Source organism: Hyperolius riggenbachi, chromosome 10, assembly GCF_040937935.1.
Source record: "Hyperolius riggenbachi isolate aHypRig1 chromosome 10, aHypRig1.pri, whole genome shotgun sequence".
NCBI lineage: Eukaryota > Metazoa > Chordata > Amphibia > Anura > Hyperoliidae > Hyperolius > Hyperolius riggenbachi.
The window spans coordinates 48,528,955-48,550,427 of NC_090655.1; the positions used below are offsets into that span (position 1 = coordinate 48,528,955).

General features: G+C 51.9%; 1 protein-coding gene across 1 annotated transcript in view; it reads left to right on the top strand.

Annotated features, from left to right (window-relative positions):
* The window catches only part of PHB2 (prohibitin 2), a 32,587-nt gene extending 28,787 nt beyond the window's left edge, over positions 1 to 3,800 (top strand). Inside the window, exons 8-9 of the mRNA XM_068259406.1 lie at positions 1,085 to 1,162; positions 3,720 to 3,800. Of these exons, the coding sequence (XP_068115507.1) occupies positions 1,085 to 1,162; positions 3,720 to 3,800 (159 nt within the window). The remainder of the gene's footprint in view (positions 1 to 1,084; positions 1,163 to 3,719) is intronic.
* Positions 3,801 to 21,473: the final 17,673 nt, after the last annotated feature.

Genomic DNA, 21,473 nt, shown 5'->3' on the forward strand with positions numbered 1-21,473 from the left:
TTAGGCCTCTCCACCAGAGTCTGTGAGAGGGAAGGCCCTGAAGGCGGAAGTGTGAGGGGGTGATTTCCTGCAGGAAGTGAGGAGGCATGAACGTGGGCTGCGACACTTCAGATGGTGAGTATAGGAAGATCATAGCTGGATGTGTGACTTCACTTCTGTGCTATTGCTGGTGGCCAAATTATGTTGTTTTTATAGTAATTGCTGTCTAAGCGCCGCTTTAGCCGTAATTCCTATTACAGCCTCTAGTGGCGCTGGCTGCACCAAAATCTGTGACGCTGTTTTTACTTGATTCACCTCCAAGTGCTCTGTCTGCAGCCACCGCACATCCTGCCGCTGTACACATGCCATCCTTTCTGGTTACAGCTTCCTTCCTAGTGACTGTTGCCCTGCTGTAGGGAGGACGTTGTCGCTATAGGCCGGGGGTCAGGAATCTTTTTGGCTGTGAGAGCCATACAATATGATTAAAACTGGGACAGTAGGGCTCACGTCCCTGTTGCCATGGTGATGTGTATACAGTTCATCCACCGGGCAGCAGCAGTGTCAGACACCTCTTTAGCTTCTCTTGGGTTTCAGCAACATCAGCAATTTCCCCGAGAGCCAGACAGGAGAAATACAGACTAACAGCTTGTACAATTAGCTAGCTGACTTTGGGGTTGATTCACTTTGCAGGACGAGATCCCTGCACTTTGATTGGCCCAATAGGCTGTTAGGTGACAGGCAGCCTATTGGGCCAAAGTACGGGGATCTCATCCTACAAAGTCACTGGACCTGACAGGGTCCAGAGTGGGACAATTGGAGCAGTCGTTCATTTTGGGGTAGCGCGAGTAAAATCAGTAGTGCAGCTACAGCAGTAACCTGCCTACTTTGAAAATTTTGCTTGAGCAGTGTAGCTTCGTGAATAAACCCCTACTGATTTGTATGTGAGCCAGCCGTAGCCATTAAAAGAGCCACATCTGGCTCCCGAGCCATAGGTTCCCTACCCCTGCTATAGGCTTTACTGTGTGACGGGAGACAGTGTTGTTTGCTGTATATTTTGCTGCTGCTTCATCTCCTACCTTCCTGTTGTTCCTTAACGAGCTGTTACATTGGTGATGCCCTCAGTAAAAACCCCGGATACCTGAAGCTGCGGCGGATCCGCGCAGCGCAGAGCATCGCCAAGACGGTGAGTGCAGTCCTGGCTGTCCTGTGGGGTTTACTACATGTAGAACATTATATACAAAGACTGGAGAATGGAAGTGGCCAGCACTCTCGCCTTGCAAAGCTGTGGTCCTGGCCTGTGTACCGTTTGTGTGGAGTTTACATGTCTTGCCCATGTGTTTTTTTTGTGTGTTTCCTGCAGGCAATTGTTTTCACCCATATCCAAAAATCAGACTGGCAGATTAATTTGGCTTCTCCCCAGATTGTGGTCTGTGTTACTTATGGCACAGGCTTTAACATTTTTCCCGTGTTTAGTTTTCGATTACTGGCCCTATCCTTCCTTTTCATTGCCTAATGCCCTTTGTTGCCCTTTCCTGAGCCTAACGCCATTGTTGTTAAGTATTGAGTTATTCTCATCGTTATCTCATGAACCTGCCATTATGTACCTGCTGGCTCCCTCCTCCCCAATATATTTTGAAAGCTTCTCTAGTCTCTGTCTCCCCCCCCCCCCCCCCCACTATTGCAGCCTCCCTAGTCTCTGTCCCCCCACTATTGCAGCTGCCCTAGTCTCTGTCCCCCCACTGTATTGCAGCCTCCCTAGTCTCTGTCCCCCAACTGTATTGCAGCCTCCCTAGTCTCTGTCCCCCCACTGTATTGCAGCCTCCCTAGTCTCTGTCCCCCCACTGTATTGCAGCCTCCCTAGTCTCTGTCCCCCCACTGTATTGCAGCCTCCCTAGTCTCTGTCCCCCCACTGTATTGCAGCCTCCCTAGTCTCTGTCCCCCTACTATACTGCAGCTTCCCTAGTCTCTGTCCCCCTACTGTAATGCAGCCTCCTAGTCTCTGTTCTCCCACCTTACTGCAGCCTTCCATGTCTGTCCTCCCACTATACTGCAGCCTCCCTAGTCTGTCCCCCCACTGTATTGCAGCCTCCCTAGTTTCTGTCCCCCCACTATACTGCAGCCTCCCTAGTCTCTGTCCCCACCACTGTACTGCAACCTCCCTAGTCTCTGTCCCCACCACTGTACTGCAACCTCCCTAGTCTCTGTCCCCCCACTGTATAGCAGCCTCCCTAGTCTCTGTCCCCCACTGTATTGCAGCCTCCCTAGTCTCTGTCCCCCCACTATACTGCAGCTTCCCTAGTCTCTGTCCCCACCACTGTACTGCAACCTCCCTAGTCTCCGTCCCCATCACTGTACTGCAACCTCCCTAGTCTCTGTCCCCCCACTATACTGCAGCTTCCCTAGTCTCTGTCCCCCCACTGTATTGCAGCCTCCCTAGTCTGTTTCTTCACTCTTCTGCAGCCTCCCTAGTCTGTCCTCCCACTGTACTGCAGCCTCCCTAGTCTCTGTCCTCCCACTGTCCTGCAGCCTCCCTAGTCTGTCCTCCCACTGTACTGCAGCCTCCCTAGTCTGTCCTCCCACTGTACTGCAGCCTCCCTAGTCTCTGTCCTCCCACTGTACTGCAGCCTCCCTAGTCTCTGTCCTCCCACTGTCCTGCAGCCTCCCTAGTCTCTGTCCCCCCACTGTATTGCAGCCTCCCTAGTCTCTGTCCCCCCACTGTATTGCAGCCTCCCTAGTCTCTGTCCCCCCACTGTATTGCAGCCTCCCTAGTCTCTGTCCCCCTACTATACTGCAGCTTCCCTAGTCTCTGTCCCCCTACTGTAATGCAGCCTCCTAGTCTCTGTTCTCCCACCTTACTGCAGCCTTCCATGTCTGTCCTCCCACTATACTGCAGCCTCCCTAGTCTGTCCCCCCACTGTATTGCAGCCTCCCTAGTTTCTGTCCCCCCACTATACTGCAGCCTCCCTAGTTTCTGTCCCCCCACTATACTGCAGCCTCCCTAGTCTCTGTCCCCACCACTGTACTGCAACCTCCCTAGTCTCTGTCCCCACCACTGTACTGCAACCTCCCTAGTCTCTGTCCCCCCACTGTATAGCAGCCTCCCTAGTCTCTGTCCCCCACTGTATTGCAGCCTCCCTAGTCTCTGTCCCCCCACTATACTGCAGCTTCCCTAGTCTCTGTCCCCACCACTGTACTGCAACCTCCCTAGTCTCCGTCCCCATCACTGTACTGCAACCTCCCTAGTCTCTGTCCCCCCACTATACTGCAGCTTCCCTAGTCTCTGGCCCCCCACTGTATTGCAGCCTCCCTAGTCTGTTTCTTCACTCTTCTGCAGCCTCCCTAGTCTGTCCTCCCACTGTACTGCAGCCTCCCTAGTCTGTCCTCCCACTGTACTGCAGCCTCCCTAGTCTGTCCTCCCACTGTACTGCAGCCTCCCTAGTCTCTGTCCTCCCACTGTACTGCAGCCTCCCTAGTCTCTGTCCTCCCACTGTCCTGCAGCCTCCCTAGTCTCTGTCCCCACCACTGTACTGCAATCTCCCTAGTCTCTGTCCCCTACTGTAATGCCTCCTAGTCTCTGTCCCCTGCTGTACTGCAGCCTCCCTAAACCCCTCATTTCCCACCCCGAATATTGCAGCTTCCTTACAGTCTTTCTCCAGCTATATTGAAGCCTTTTATGCTCTGCCCAGTGTAATGTAAGACCTGCCCAGCATCTCACACTTACAACATGTTTTGTATTGCAGATTGCCGCCTCTCAGAACCGCATATATCTGACTGCTGACAACCTGGTGCTCAATCTTCAGGATGACACGTTCACTAGGTGAGTATTCTCTGTCCTTTCCAGCGTCCACTTTTATGACCATTATCTGATGATCTGAAACTAATAATACATCAGCGCCACCAAATCATTGAATAGTATAATAATACATCCGAAAATAATCTTCATATTCTGCAACCGATAAAATCATAAATACATCAGTTCTTGGAGCAAGTGAGGAAATGTATCACCACTGTACTGTATGAAGGATCAAAACAAAGTGTAAGCGATGTCTCAACCCAAATATATGTATGTCAAGTTATAGCGTTCCCACAATCTGTGGCCACTTTTACAGAGCAATCCAGTCCTTCTCCAACACCTATCTTAAATATATGCTCCACCAGACCTAAAGTAATGGGAAGGGGATTGCTCTGAAGGTAAATCCATGAGGTTTTACTCAAAGAATAGCAGTATGTATAGAAATTCACACTTGCGTCATGGTCCGTTACAAACAGCTTTGACCAACAATGTTAAAATCCAGTGCTGCCTTCTTTTCTCCCAACTGGTTTTGCCATTCAGTGGGAGCAGAGGGTAAAACCAGTTGTGGGAAGAGCAGACAGCACTGGATTGGAAAATTTTCTCTAAGCAGAACAGGTAGCGCTGGTGATATTCAGATTATATTTGGTAAAATAGCGTTCACTTTTATTTAGGATTAAATAGTTATACGCTGTGCTACATACATTAAACATGAGGTCCACAGTACTATACATAGGTTTTATATGCAATCTGTAGTGTTTAAGGTACTACAATTTTGCACTTATGCAACCACATACACTATGCATTCACTCAAAATGTATATACTGCATCGGTTGCAAATATATCTTGCAAAATTTGATGTTACCAGGAGGTTATCCTAGAAGTTACAAGGTTTTTCTAATGTTGTTGCCAGGTACATTCCAAAAGTATGCTCAATCACAAGAAAATGTATGCGTGCTCTACGCCAAGCTTAACCCTTTCAAGTCTAGCTGTGCAAATCTGGCTAAAATGGCTTATCATGAGACATGCTCATGCAGAAATGCATCTGCTTTCGCATGCCAAACTTTGCAGGGTCAAAAACCAATACCGCGAAGCGGTTGCCCTGCGGGAATTAGTTCATGCTATACAGCACTATCCAGGAGCGCCTCGGGGAGGCTTCCCATTGCCCCCATACAACCGGGGGGGCTGTGGGGCCCCAGGCTCTCTCACTGCCTAGGGACCACAGCAACACCCCGGAGGTGGAGGCTGGGTAGCGCAGACGACCCCCCCAAGCGTGGCCGGCGCCGGGGGGGGCCATCCGCACCCATCTCCCAAAAATTTAAAAACAGGCACTTACCTGAACGTCCATTGCGTTCTGCTGCTGCGCATCGACTCGGGGCACTGCATGGGAAAGGAGTGACGCATGGGTCACCCCGAGCTGTGGGGCTCAGGGCTGGCTCACACACATCACTCCAGAAGGGGGGGGAGGACAGGCACAGACAGCCCACTTATAGAGCAAACCATCCACCACCTGCCTCCAAAGGACAGAATGCAAATATGCTCAATCACAAGAAAATGTATGCGTGCTCTACGCCAAGCTTAACCCTTTCAAGTCTAGCTGTGCAAATCTGGCTAAAATGGCTTATCATGAGACATGCTCATGCAGAAATGCATCTGCTTTCGCATGCCAAACTTTGCAGGGTCAAAAACCAATACCGCGAAGCGGTTGCCCTGCGGGAATTAGTTCATGCTATACAGCACTATCCAGGAGCGCCTCGGGGAGGCTTCCCATTGCCCCCATACAACCGGGGGGGCTGTGGGGCCCCAGGCTCTCTCACTGCCTAGGGACCACAGCAACACCCCGGAGGTGGAGGCTGGGTAGCGCAGACGACCCCCCCAAGCGTGGCCGGCGCCGGGGGGGGCCATCCGCACCCATCTCCCAAAAATTTAAAAACAGGCACTTACCTGAACGTCCATTGCGTTCTGCTGCTGCGCATCGACTCGGGGCACTGCATGGGAAAGGAGTGACGCATGGGTCACCCCGAGCTGTGGGGCTCAGGGCTGGCTCACACACATCACTCCAGAAGGGGGGGGAGGACAGGCACAGACAGCCCACTTATAGAGCAAACCATCCACCACCTGCCTCCAAAGGACAGAATGCAAATATGCTCAATCACAAGAAAATGTATGCGTGCTCTACGCCAAGCTTAACCCTTTCAAGTCTAGCTGTGCAAATCTGGCTAAAATGGCTTATCATGAGACATGCTCATGCAGAAATGCATCTGCTTTCGCATGCCAAACTTTGCAGGGTCAAAAACCAATACCGCGAAGCGGTTGCCCTGCGGGAATTAGTTCATGCTATACAGCACTATCCAGGAGCGCCTCGGGGAGGCTTCCCATTGCCCCCATACAACCGGGGGGGCTGTGGGGCCCCAGGCTCTCTCACTGCCTAGGGACCACAGCAACACCCCGGAGGTGGAGGCTGGGTAGCGCAGACGACCCCCCCAAGCGTGGCCGGCGCCGGGGGGGGCCATCCGCACCCATCTCCCAAAAATTTAAAAACAGGCACTTACCTGAACGTCCATTGCGTTCTGCTGCTGCGCATCGACTCGGGGCACTGCATGGGAAAGGAGTGACGCATGGGTCACCCCGAGCTGTGGGGCTCAGGGCTGGCTCACACACATCACTCCAGAAGGGGGGGGAGGACAGGCACAGACAGCCCACTTATAGAGCAAACCATCCACCACCTGCCTCCAAAGGACAGAATGCAAATATGCTCAATCACAAGAAAATGTATGCGTGCTCTACGCCAAGCTTAACCCTTTCAAGTCTAGCTGTGCAAATCTGGCTAAAATGGCTTATCATGAGACATGCTCATGCAGAAATGCATCTGCTTTCGCATGCCAAACTTTGCAGGGTCAAAAACCAATACCGCGAAGCGGTTGCCCTGCGGGAATTAGTTCATGCTATACAGCACTATCCAGGAGCGCCTCGGGGAGGCTTCCCATTGCCCCCATACAACCGGGGGGGCTGTGGGGCCCCAGGCTCTCTCACTGCCTAGGGACCACAGCAACACCCCGGAGGTGGAGGCTGGGTAGCACAGACGACCCCCCCAAGCGTGGCCGGCGCCGGGGGGGGCCATCCGCACCCATCTCCCAAAAATTTAAAAACAGGCACTTACCTGAACGTCCATTGCGTTCTGCTGCTGCGCATCGACTCGGGGCACTGCATGGGAAAGGAGTGACGCATGGGTCACCCCGAGCTGTGGGGCTCAGGGCTGGCTCACACACATCACTCCAGAAGGGGGGGGAGGACAGGCACAGACAGCCCACTTATAGAGCAAACCATCCACCACCTGCCTCCAAAGGACAGAATGCAAATATGCTCAATCACAAGAAAATGTATGCGTGCTCTACGCCAAGCTTAACCCTTTCAAGTCTAGCTGTGCAAATCTGGCTAAAATGGCTTATCATGAGACATGCTCATGCAGAAATGCATCTGCTTTCGCATGCCAAACTTTGCAGGGTCAAAAACCAATACCGCGAAGCGGTTGCCCTGCGGGAATTAGTTCATGCTATACAGCACTATCCAGGAGCGCCTCGGGGAGGCTTCCCATTGCCCCCATACAACCGGGGGGGCTGTGGGGCCCCAGGCTCTCTCACTGCCTAGGGACCACAGCAACACCCCGGAGGTGGAGGCTGGGTAGCGCAGACGACCCCCCCAAGCGTGGCCGGCGCCGGGGGGGGCCATCCGCACCCATCTCCCAAAAATTTAAAAACAGGCACTTACCTGAACGTCCATTGCGTTCTGCTGCTGCGCATCGACTCGGGGCACTGCATGGGAAAGGAGTGACGCATGGGTCACCCCGAGCTGTGGGGCTCAGGGCTGGCTCACACACATCACTCCAGAAGGGGGGGGAGGACAGGCACAGACAGCCCACTTATAGAGCAAACCATCCACCACCTGCCTCCAAAGGACAGAATGCAAATATGCTCAATCACAAGAAAATGTATGCGTGCTCTACGCCAAGCTTAACCCTTTCAAGTCTAGCTGTGCAAATCTGGCTAAAATGGCTTATCATGAGACATGCTCATGCAGAAATGCATCTGCTTTCGCATGCCAAACTTTGCAGGGTCAAAAACCAATACCGCGAAGCGGTTGCCCTGCGGGAATTAGTTCATGCTATACAGCACTATCCAGGAGCGCCTCGGGGAGGCTTCCCATTGCCCCCATACAACCGGGGGGGCTGTGGGGCCCCAGGCTCTCTCACTGCCTAGGGACCACAGCAACACCCCGGAGGTGGAGGCTGGGTAGCGCAGACGACCCCCCCAAGCGTGGCCGGCGCCGGGGGGGGCCATCCGCACCCATCTCCCAAAAATTTAAAAACAGGCACTTACCTGAACGTCCATTGCGTTCTGCTGCTGCGCATCGACTCGGGGCACTGCATGGGAAAGGAGTGACGCATGGGTCACCCCGAGCTGTGGGGCTCAGGGCTGGCTCACACACATCACTCCAGAAGGGGGGGGAGGACAGGCACAGACAGCCCACTTATAGAGCAAACCATCCACCACCTGCCTCCAAAGGACAGAATGCAAATATGCTCAATCACAAGAAAATGTATGCGTGCTCTACGCCAAGCTTAACCCTTTCAAGTCTAGCTGTGCAAATCTGGCTAAAATGGCTTATCATGAGACATGCTCATGCAGAAATGCATCTGCTTTCGCATGCCAAACTTTGCAGGGTCAAAAACCAATACCGCGAAGCGGTTGCCCTGCGGGAATTAGTTCATGCTATACAGCACTATCCAGGAGCGCCTCGGGGAGGCTTCCCATTGCCCCCATACAACCGGGGGGGCTGTGGGGCCCCAGGCTCTCTCACTGCCTAGGGACCACAGCAACACCCCGGAGGTGGAGGCTGGGTAGCGCAGACGACCCCCCCAAGCGTGGCCGGCGCCGGGGGGGGCCATCCGCACCCATCTCCCAAAAATTTAAAAACAGGCACTTACCTGAACGTCCATTGCGTTCTGCTGCTGCGCATCGACTCGGGGCACTGCATGGGAAAGGAGTGACGCATGGGTCACCCCGAGCTGTGGGGCTCAGGGCTGGCTCACACACATCACTCCAGAAGGGGGGGGAGGACAGGCACAGACAGCCCACTTATAGAGCAAACCATCCACCACCTGCCTCCAAAGGACAGAATGCAAATATGCTCAATCACAAGAAAATGTATGCGTGCTCTACGCCAAGCTTAACCCTTTCAAGTCTAGCTGTGCAAATCTGGCTAAAATGGCTTATCATGAGACATGCTCATGCAGAAATGCATCTGCTTTCGCATGCCAAACTTTGCAGGGTCAAAAACCAATACCGCGAAGCGGTTGCCCTGCGGGAATTAGTTCATGCTATACAGCACTATCCAGGAGCGCCTCGGGGAGGCTTCCCATTGCCCCCATACAACCGGGGGGGCTGTGGGGCCCCAGGCTCTCTCACTGCCTAGGGACCACAGCAACACCCCGGAGGTGGAGGCTGGGTAGCGCAGACGACCCCCCCAAGCGTGGCCGGCGCCGGGGGGGGCCATCCGCACCCATCTCCCAAAAATTTAAAAACAGGCACTTACCTGAACGTCCATTGCGTTCTGCTGCTGCGCATCGACTCGGGGCACTGCATGGGAAAGGAGTGACGCATGGGTCACCCCGAGCTGTGGGGCTCAGGGCTGGCTCACACACATCACTCCAGAAGGGGGGGGAAGGACAGGCACAGACAGCCCACTTATAGAGCAAACCATCCACCACCTGCCTCCAAAGGACAGAATGCAAATATGCTCAATCACAAGAAAATGTATGCGTGCTCTACGCCAAGCTTAACCCTTTCAAGTCTAGCTGTGCAAATCTGGCTAAAATGGCTTATCATGAGACATGCTCATGCAGAAATGCATCTGCTTTCGCATGCCAAACTTTGCAGGGTCAAAAACCAATACCGCGAAGCGGTTGCCCTGCGGGAATTAGTTCATGCTATACAGCACTATCCAGGAGCGCCTCGGGGAGGCTTCCCATTGCCCCCATACAACCGGGGGGGCTGTGGGGCCCCAGGCTCTCTCACTGCCTAGGGACCACAGCAACACCCCGGAGGTGGAGGCTGGGTAGCGCAGACGACCCCCCCCAAGCGTGGCCGGCGCCGGGGGGGGCCATCCGCACCCATCTCCCAAAAATTTAAAAACAGGCACTTACCTGAACGTCCATTGCGTTCTGCTGCTGCGCATCGACTCGGGGCACTGCATGGGAAAGGAGTGACGCATGGGTCACCCCGAGCTGTGGGGCTCAGGGCTGGCTCACACACATCACTCCAGAAGGGGGGGGAGGACAGGCACAGACAGCCCACTTATAGAGCAAACCATCCACCACCTGCCTCCAAAGGACAGAATGCAAATATGCTCAATCACAAGAAAATGTATGCGTGCTCTACGCCAAGCTTAACCCTTTCAAGTCTAGCTGTGCAAATCTGGCTAAAATGGCTTATCATGAGACATGCTCATGCAGAAATGCATCTGCTTTCGCATGCCAAACTTTGCAGGGTCAAAAACCAATACCGCGAAGCGGTTGCCCTGCGGGAATTAGTTCATGCTATACAGCACTATCCAGGAGCGCCTCGGGGAGGCTTCCCATTGCCCCCATACAACCGGGGGGGCTGTGGGGCCCCAGGCTCTCTCACTGCCTAGGGACCACAGCAACACCCCGGAGGTGGAGGCTGGGTAGCGCAGACGACCCCCCCAAGCGTGGCCGGCGCCGGGGGGGGCCATCCGCACCCATCTCCCAAAAATTTAAAAACAGGCACTTACCTGAACGTCCATTGCGTTCTGCTGCTGCGCATCGACTCGGGGCACTGCATGGGAAAGGAGTGACGCATGGGTCACCCCGAGCTGTGGGGCTCAGGGCTGGCTCACACACATCACTCCAGAAGGGGGGGGAGGACAGGCACAGACAGCCCACTTATAGAGCAAACCATCCACCACCTGCCTCCAAAGGACAGAATGCAAATATGCTCAATCACAAGAAAATGTATGCGTGCTCTACGCCAAGCTTAACCCTTTCAAGTCTAGCTGTGCAAATCTGGCTAAAATGGCTTATCATGAGACATGCTCATGCAGAAATGCATCTGCTTTCGCATGCCAAACTTTGCAGGGTCAAAAACCAATACCGCGAAGCGGTTGCCCTGCGGGAATTAGTTCATGCTATACAGCACTATCCAGGAGCGCCTCGGGGAGGCTTCCCATTGCCCCCATACAACCGGGGGGGCTGTGGGGCCCCAGGCTCTCTCACTGCCTAGGGACCACAGCAACACCCCGGAGGTGGAGGCTGGGTAGCGCAGACGACCCCCCCAAGCGTGGCCGGCGCCGGGGGGGGCCATCCGCACCCATCTCCCAAAAATTTAAAAACAGGCACTTACCTGAACGTCCATTGCGTTCTGCTGCTGCGCATCGACTCGGGGCACTGCATGGGAAAGGAGTGACGCATGGGTCACCCCGAGCTGTGGGGCTCAGGGCTGGCTCACACACATCACTCCAGAAGGGGGGGGAGGACAGGCACAGACAGCCCACTTATAGAGCAAACCATCCACCACCTGCCTCCAAAGGACAGAATGCAAATATGCTCAATCACAAGAAAATGTATGCGTGCTCTACGCCAAGCTTAACCCTTTCAAGTCTAGCTGTGCAAATCTGGCTAAAATGGCTTATCATGAGACATGCTCATGCAGAAATGCATCTGCTTTCGCATGCCAAACTTTGCAGGGTCAAAAACCAATACCGCGAAGCGGTTGCCCTGCGGGAATTAGTTCATGCTATACAGCACTATCCAGGAGCGCCTCGGGGAGGCTTCCCATTGCCCCCATACAACCGGGGGGGCTGTGGGGCCCCAGGCTCTCTCACTGCCTAGGGACCACAGCAACACCCCGGAGGTGGAGGCTGGGTAGCGCAGACGACCCCCCCAAGCGTGGCCGGCGCCGGGGGGGGCCATCCGCACCCATCTCCCAAAAATTTAAAAACAGGCACTTACCTGAACGTCCATTGCGTTCTGCTGCTGCGCATCGACTCGGGGCACTGCATGGGAAAGGAGTGACGCATGGGTCACCCCGAGCTGTGGGGCTCAGGGCTGGCTCACACACATCACTCCAGAAGGGGGGGGAGGACAGGCACAGACAGCCCACTTATAGAGCAAACCATCCACCACCTGCCTCCAAAGGACAGAATGCAAATATGCTCAATCACAAGAAAATGTATGCGTGCTCTACGCCAAGCTTAACCCTTTCAAGTCTAGCTGTGCAAATCTGGCTAAAATGGCTTATCATGAGACATGCTCATGCAGAAATGCATCTGCTTTCGCATGCCAAACTTTGCAGGGTCAAAAACCAATACCGCGAAGCGGTTGCCCTGCGGGAATTAGTTCATGCTATACAGCACTATCCAGGAGCGCCTCGGGGAGGCTTCCCATTGCCCCCATACAACCGGGGGGGCTGTGGGGCCCCAGGCTCTCTCACTGCCTAGGGACCACAGCAACACCCCGGAGGTGGAGGCTGGGTAGCGCAGACGACCCCCCCAAGCGTGGCCGGCGCCGGGGGGGGCCATCCGCACCCATCTCCCAAAAATTTAAAAACAGGCACTTACCTGAACGTCCATTGCGTTCTGCTGCTGCGCATCGACTCGGGGCACTGCATGGGAAAGGAGTGACGCATGGGTCACCCCGAGCTGTGGGGCTCAGGGCTGGCTCACACACATCACTCCAGAAGGGGGGGGAGGACAGGCACAGACAGCCCACTTATAGAGCAAACCATCCACCACCTGCCTCCAAAGGACAGAATGCAAATATGCTCAATCACAAGAAAATGTATGCGTGCTCTACGCCAAGCTTAACCCTTTCAAGTCTAGCTGTGCAAATCTGGCTAAAATGGCTTTGACCCTGCAAAGTTTGGCATGCGAAAGCAGATGCATTTCTGCATGAGCATGTCTCATGATAAGCCATTTTAGCCAGATTTGCACAGCTAGACTTGAAAGGGTTAAGCTTGGCGTAGAGCATGCATACATTTTCTTGTGATTGAGCATATTTGCATTCTGTCCTTTGGAGGCAGGTGGTGGATGGTTTGCTCTATAAGTGGGCTGTCTGTGCCTGTCCTCCCCCCCCTTCTGGAGTGATGTGTGTGAGCCAGCCCTGAGCCCCACAGCTCGGGGTGACCCATGCGTCACTCCTTTCCCATGCAGTGCCCCGAGTCGATGCGCAGCAGCAGAACGCAATGGACGTTCAGGTAAGTGCCTGTTTTTAAATTTTTGGGAGATGGGTGCGGATGGCCCCCCCCGGCGCCGGCCACGCTTGGGGGGGTCGTCTGCGCTACCCAGCCTCCACCTCCGGGGTGTTGCTGTGGTCCCTAGGCAGTGAGAGAGCCTGGGGCCCCACAGCCCCCCCCGGTTGTATGGGGGCAATGGGAAGCCTCCCCGAGGCGCTCCTGGATAGTGCTGTATAGCATGAACTAATTCCCGCAGGGCAACCGCTTCGCGGTATTGGTTTTTGACCCTGCAAAGTTTGGCATGCGAAAGCAGATGCATTTCTGCATGAGCATGTCTCATGATAAGCCATTTTAGCCAGATTTGCACAGCTAGACTTGAAAGGGTTAAGCTTGGCGTAGAGCACGCATACATTTTCTTGTGATTGAGCATATTTGCATTCTGTCCTTTGGAGGCAGGTGGTGGATGGTTTGCTCTATAAGTGGGCTGTCTGTGCCTGTCCTCCCCCCCCTTCTGGAGTGATGTGTGTGAGCCAGCCCTGAGCCCCACAGCTCGGGGTGACCCATGCGTCACTCCTTTCCCATGCAGTGCCCCGAGTCGATGCGCAGCAGCAGAACGCAATGGACGTTCAGGTAAGTGCCTGTTTTTAAATTTTTGGGAGATGGGTGCGGATGGCCCCCCCCGGCGCCGGCCACGCTTGGGGGGGTCGTCTGCGCTACCCAGCCTCCACCTCCGGGGTGTTGCTGTGGTCCCTAGGCAGTGAGAGAGCCTGGGGCCCCACAGCCCCCCCCGGTTGTATGGGGGCAATGGGAAGCCTCCCCGAGGCGCTCCTGGATAGTGCTGTATAGCATGAACTAATTCCCGCAGGGCAACCGCTTCGCGGTATTGGTTTTTGACCCTGCAAAGTTTGGCATGCGAAAGCAGATGCATTTCTGCATGAGCATGTCTCATGATAAGCCATTTTAGCCAGATTTGCACAGCTAGACTTGAAAGGGTTAAGCTTGGCGTAGAGCACGCATACATTTTCTTGTGATTGAGCATATTTGCATTCTGTCCTTTGGAGGCAGGTGGTGGATGGTTTGCTCTATAAGTGGGCTGTCTGTGCCTGTCCTCCCCCCCCCTTCTGGAGTGATGTGTGTGAGCCAGCCCTGAGCCCCACAGCTCGGGGTGACCCATGCGTCACTCCTTTCCCATGCAGTGCCCCGAGTCGATGCGCAGCAGCAGAACGCAATGGACGTTCAGGTAAGTGCCTGTTTTTAAATTTTTGGGAGATGGGTGCGGATGGCCCCCCCCGGCGCCGGCCACGCTTGGGGGGGTCGTCTGCGCTACCCAGCCTCCACCTCCGGGGTGTTGCTGTGGTCCCTAGGCAGTGAGAGAGCCTGGGGCCCCACAGCCCCCCCCCGGTTGTATGGGGGCAATGGGAAGCCTCCCCGAGGCGCTCCTGGATAGTGCTGTATAGCATGAACTAATTCCCGCAGGGCAACCGCTTCGCGGTATTGGTTTTTGACCCTGCAAAGTTTGGCATGCGAAAGCAGATGCATTTCTGCATGAGCATGTCTCATGATAAGCCATTTTAGCCAGATTTGCACAGCTAGACTTGAAAGGGTTAAGCTTGGCGTAGAGCACGCATACATTTTCTTGTGATTGAGCATATTTGCATTCTGTCCTTTGGAGGCAGGTGGTGGATGGTTTGCTCTATAAGTGGGCTGTCTGTGCCTGTCCTCCCCCCCCTTCTGGAGTGATGTGTGTGAGCCAGCCCTGAGCCCCACAGCTCGGGGTGACCCATGCGTCACTCCTTTCCCATGCAGTGCCCCGAGTCGATGCGCAGCAGCAGAACGCAATGGACGTTCAGGTAAGTGCCTGTTTTTAAATTTTTGGGAGATGGGTGCGGATGGCCCCCCCCGGCGCCGGCCACGCTTGGGGGGGTCGTCTGCGCTACCCAGCCTCCACCTCCGGGGTGTTGCTGTGGTCCCTAGGCAGTGAGAGAGCCTGGGGCCCCACAGCCCCCCCCGGTTGTATGGGGGCAATGGGAAGCCTCCCCGAGGCGCTCCTGGATAGTGCTGTATAGCATGAACTAATTCCCGCAGGGCAACCGCTTCGCGGTATTGGTTTTTGACCCTGCAAAGTTTGGCATGCGAAAGCAGATGCATTTCTGCATGAGCATGTCTCATGATAAGCCATTTTAGCCAGATTTGCACAGCTAGACTTGAAAGGGTTAAGCTTGGCGTAGAGCACGCATACATTTTCCTGTGATTGAGCATATTTGCATTCTGTCCTTTGGAGGCAGGTGGTGGATGGTTTGCTCTATAAGTGGGCTGTCTGTGCCTGTCCTCCCCCCCCTTCTGGAGTGATGTGTGTGAGCCAGCCCTGAGCCCCACAGCTCGGGGTGACCCATGCGTCACTCCTTTCCCATGCAGTGCCCCGAGTCGATGCGCAGCAGCAGAACGCAATGGACGTTCAGGTAAGTGCCTGTTTTTAAATTTTTGGGAGATGGGTGCGGATGGCCCCCCCCGGCGCCGGCCACGCTTGGGGGGGTCGTCTGCGCTACCCAGCCTCCACCTCCGGGGTGTTGCTGTGGTCCCTAGGCAGTGAGAGAGCCTGGGGCCCCACAGCCCCCCCCCGGTTGTATGGGGGCAATGGGAAGCCTCCCCGAGGCGCTCCTGGATAGTGCTGTATAGCATGAACTAATTCCCGCAGGGCAACCGCTTCGCGGTATTGGTTTTTGACCCTGCAAAGTTTGGCATGCGAAAGCAGATGCATTTCTGCATGAGCATGTCTCATGATAAGCCATTTTAGCCAGATTTGCACAGCTAGACTTGAAAGGGTTAAGCTTGGCGTAGAGCACGCATACATTTTCTTGTGATTGAGCACATTCCAAAAGTAGGTCAATCAAATGTATGGGTCCCGACAATACATCAGGAATCCCATTAGGCAGATATATATTCCCAATATAGTCTTCTGTAGGGAAGCCAGTAGTATTTTTGATAGATACAGTATTGTGGCTAAGTTTGTAGTGTACAATAAAACAATGTGTAACACTTCAATCGCAGTTCTACTGTAATTGGTGGTTGGTGATAGTTTCCGAGGTGTGATTGGTTTACTCACGCTACCCCTCGGTACTCTGCGCCAGTGGCTCTACGACTCGGCCTTTTCCCACAGTAGATGCTTGTCGCTATTCGAATCAGCGTTGTCAGCTATTGCTCCCAGGTCTCGGCAGTTCACTTCTGGTGACGTCACCGCCCAATCGCGTCTCTGGTCCTTCGTTCTGCAGTTTGGTGACTGGAATTAGGAACTGTGGTCACCAAACTACAGGTCCTTCTCAAAAAATTAGCATATTGTGATAAAGTTCATTATTTTCTGTAATGTACTGATAAACATTAGACTTTCATATATTTTAGATTCATTACACACAACTGAAGTAGTTCAAGCCTTTTATTGTTTTAATATTGATGATTTTGGCATATAGCTCATGAAAACCCCAAAGTCCTATCTCAAAAAATTAGCATATTTAATCTGACCAATAAAAGAAAAGTGTTTTTAAAACAAAAAGAGTCAACCTTCAAATAATTATGTTCAGTTATGCACTCAATACTTGGTTGGGAATCCTTTCGCAGAAATGACTGCTTCAATGCGGCGTGGCATGGAGGCAATCAGCCTGTGGCACTGCTCAGGTGTTATGGAGGCCCAGGATGCTTCGATAGCGGCCTTAAGCTCATCCAGAGTGTTGGGTCTTGCGTCTCTCAACTTTCTCTTCACAATATCCCACAGATTCTCTATGGGGTTCAGGTCAGGAGAGTTGGCAGGCCAATTGAGCACAGTAATACCATGGTCAGTAAACCATTTACCAGTGGTTTTGACACTGTGAGCAGGTGCCAGGTCGTGCTGAAAAAGGACCAATTCCAGACCTTGGGGGACCTGCGGAAGCAGTGGACTGAGTCTGGAGTAGAAACATCCAGAGCCACCGTGTACAGGCATGTGCAGGAAATGGGCTACAGGTGCCGCATTCCCCAGGTCAAGCCACTTTTTAACCAGAAACAGCGGCAGAAGCGCTTGACCTGGGCTACAGAGAAGCAGCACTGGACTGTTGCTAAGTGGTCCAAAGCACTTTTTTCGGATGAAAGCAACTTTTGCATGTAATTCGGAAATCAAGGTGCCAGAATCTGGAGGAAGACTGGGGAGAGGGAAATGCCAAAATGCCTGAAGTCCAGTGTCAAGTACCCACAGTCACTGATGGTCTGGAGTGCCATGTCAGCTGCTGGCGTTGGTCCACTGTATTTTATCAAGGGCAGGGTCAATGCAGCTAGCTATCAGGATATTTTGGAGCACTTCATGCTTCCATCTGCTGAAAAGCTTTATGGAGATGAAGATTTCATTCTCCACAATCTTCCTCAAGGTCCAGTCACCTCTTCTCGTTGTGCAGCGTTTTCTGCCACTTTTTCTTTCCCACAGACTTCCCACTGAGGTGCCTTGATACAGCACTCTGGGAACAGCCTATTCGTTCAGAAATTTCTTTCTGTGTCTTACCCTCTTGCTTGAAGGTGTCAATGATGGCCTTCTGGACAGCAGTCAGGTCGGCAGTCTTGTGGTTTTGAGTGATGAACCAGGCTGGGAGTTTTTAAAAGCCTCAGGAATCTTTTGCAGGTGTTTAGAGTTAATTAGTTGATTCAGATGATTAGGTTAATAGCTCATTTAGAGAACCTTTTCATGATATGCTCACTTTGTGAGATAGGAATTTGGGGTTTTCATGAGCTGTATGCCAAAATCATCAATATTAAAACAATAAAAGGCTTGAACTACTTCAGTTGTGTGTAATGAATCTAAAATATATGAAAGTCTAAAGTTTATCAGTACATTACAGAAAATAATGAACTTTATCACAATATGCTAATTTTTTGAGAAAGACCTGTATATACTACAATATATCTATCAGAAATACTACTAGCTTCCCTACAAACTATGGGCTCTATTCATAAATTGTTTGCGGTAAAAAAAATCTTGGAGGGAAAATACCACATCAGTATTTTAGACTTTTGTGTGCTAATTCATAAACATTTTTTAGTTGCGTTAAAGAACAAGCGACACCCATGCTAACCTAGAAATAAAAACCACATATATAAGTAGATAAATACTACCTCTACTTACATAACAGATGTATTGTGCTACCCACGTAATGATTCCTGTGAATTTTACAAAGGAAAAGCAGAAAATCCTTTTCTAGGCAGTGGCCATCTTGCCAAGCTAATGCTGACATCATATCCTCCCTGACTCTTGTTTCCCCCTCCCTTCTCTTGCTCATTGTGTATTCATTAGCTGCCCTCCTCCCAGAGTCTTTTTTTTTTTTTTTTTTTTTTTGATTTACACATCCAATCACTGAGTCACCTCAGCCTTGCTTGTAAACACAAGTGATCAGTTAGGCAGGGAAATAAATGGAAGAGGAGGAATATATTATAGATAAAAAGAACTCCCAGCATTCAACTTTTTGGCACTAGGGCTAGTGCTCCTATAGTATGTATTAACTCCAAACCATAACAGCAGAAAAAAGTTTTGAATGCAGGATTAGCATCTTTATCACTTAATACTCTCAGACCAGTTGCTGTGGAAATTTGATTTTTATGGTGACAATACCGCTTTAAAAGGTCGGGGAATTTCCTGCACTAAACTAGCTGTGCTGGCTGAGTTGATACATTTTCTCCGTGCAGAGACAGTTACTATAAAGGAGGCAGCCCCAGCATCCCTTGCACATCTAAACTGCCTCTCCTTGCCCTGAATCTTCTCTGAATCTGTCTAATAGTCTTTCTAAACAATCTATTTAATTGCCGCAGCTTAGAAGAACTTCAAGAAATGTTACACATGCAGGCTTTCTGATGTGAAATTTATCTGAAAACCGGTACCCAAGAGGTTAAAAAAACACAGCCTGTGTATTCGGGAAAACCTTTTTTTGTACTGCTCTCATGGCTGCTGCCTGGGAGGTCTGTCTCCATTAATTTAGCTGTTATCCGCTGGCTTATCTCCTTTTCTAAACAGCCGGTATTCTCCGTCTTAATTCCGCCTGCTCTAATCTTTATGAATTCACATTTAGTGACGTGTTGAGATAAACACTGCATAAGGCGGTAATTTCCCGCACTGCTCAGGAATTGTAGCTTTTCATGCGGAAACAGCTTTTATGAATGGACGCTTTGCTAAATGGTCGGTAAAGTCAGCTGTTTTGAGCATTACTGCATGCGGGAATGCTTTATGAATAGAGGCCTATGTTGGGAACATACAATCTGCCTAATAGGATTCCTGATGTACTGTCGGGACCCATACATTTGATTGACCTACTTTTGTAATTTGAAACAACACTAGAAAAACCCTGTAACTTCTAGGATAACCTCCTGGTAATATCAACTTTTGCAAGATAGAATTATTGGACATTTATAGTTCGATATACAGGTAGTCCCCGGCTTATGAACGCCTGCCGATCCGCCGCAATGACGTCATGAAGCCGGGGACTACCTTTTGTGCCCCCTTTCCTAAAGCGGAGTATGCGCAGCGGAAGCCGCAACAAGTCTCAGCTCTTCCATGGTGGTCCGGACCAATCAGCGACGTCCTCTCTCCCCTCAATGTTCTTCCCAGGGCTTCACTAGTGTCACGTAATGACGCAATCAAAAGGAGCCCAGCGACTTCTTCTGATTGCATCATTACGCGGCGCTAGTGAAGCCCTGAGAGGAATGTTGAGGGGAGAGAGGCGTCGCTGATTGGTCCGGGCCACCATGGAAGAGGTGAGACTTATTGCGGCTTCTGCTGCGCATACTCTGCTTTAGGAAAGGGGGCACAAGAGGCAGAAGGGAACAAAGGAGGCATAATGAAGGCACAAGGAGGCATAAAGGTGACACAAGGAGACACAGGGGCAGAGATGACACAGGGGACACTGGAAGCACAGAGGGGGGCAGAGATGACACAGGGGGACACTGGAAGCACAGGGGGGACACTGGAAGCACGGGGACAGAGATGGCACAGCGTTCCGATTTAAGAACGGATTATTCAGGTTAAAAATGAACCTACAGTCCCTATCTCGTTCATTAACCGGGGACTACCTGTATACATTTTTTTTTTCTGGACACTGGGTGGCCTGTGTGTGAGTGAATGCATAGTGTATGTGGTTGCATAAGTGCAAAATGGTAGTACCTTAAACACTACAGATTGTATATAAAACCTCTGTATGGCCCTATAGTACTGTGGACCTCCTCTTTTGTGTATGTAGCACAGTGTAGAACTATTTTATACTAAATAAAAGTGAATGCTTTTTTACCAAATATAATCTGAATATCCCCAGCGCTGCCTGTTCTGCTTAGAGAAAATGTTTTATATCAATATTGGGAGAGGTTACGGGTGAGCAGCGGGTGAAAAACACATATACTCCTTCAAGCGTCCTCCAGATCTTCTGGATTTGAACAGTGTTGAGGACATTTCTTCTTTTCTTTGTAAGGGATCCTCCTGTCTGGTTGACCTTATATGTGGAATAGGTGGTGTATGCTTAGATCATTTATCATCCCTATTTGTAAATTGTTCCCATCCCACTGTGCTCTGTATGCTTCTGCTTTGTAGCACTTTGACTGCTTTGTCATTAATGTGTATCTGTTTTTTTTCTCTTTCTCCTCCTCCTCCTGGGACCCGTCACTCCTGCAGAGGGAGGTGAGTTTTGTCTCCTTTACTTCTTGTGATATGGGCAGAACATAGTGATCAGATAGTCTGCAGTGTGAGCTGCAGCTTGAAATTGTCCCAATGAAATGTACTTACTGTCTATACTGATTGGCCCAATGCCAAGCTGTATACTAGAGTTGTGGACCAATGGATATCCTCTCTGGGGAAGATAGGATTCCTACTGGTGCATTTCAATCTGATGGGTAGCAGCCAGGGCTCCCATTGGTATTGCGGCACTTGTGCACAGCGGAGAGGTGACGATGAGACGGACAATCGATGAGCTTCGCGATACACAGCGTACCCGCGCAGGATATGTTGTGAACTCGCCATTCTGTGTCAGACACTGGTGTGAGCCACAGCTTGAGGTGGCCTTACATCTTCCGACTTTTCAGCCGATCGACCATCTGCGTCGATAATTATGGAAACGGATTAAAATCTGTGCAGCCAAGTGCATGCCTCGAGCGACTATGCAAATAATTTCAGGCTGAAATTGGTCTCATGTAGCAATCGGAAGTGCTGGAAGATGTCTGGCATTCCTGGTCGATCGGGTGCACAGCGGTAACGACGAGCGTTATCTGGACGAGCAGCGAACCCCCCAACGCAGTCCCCCTTAATGTCAAATGTGCCCCCCTTCCTGGTGCTCAGCGCACTGTACTTGTTTGTGTCCGGCGCGTGCTCCGCCCGCATACATGTGCCCCACATGGTTGCCAGAGTAAGGTGGGAACATGTGACGTCACGCGCCCACGTATGCACCGGCAACCATGAGAGGAGCGTG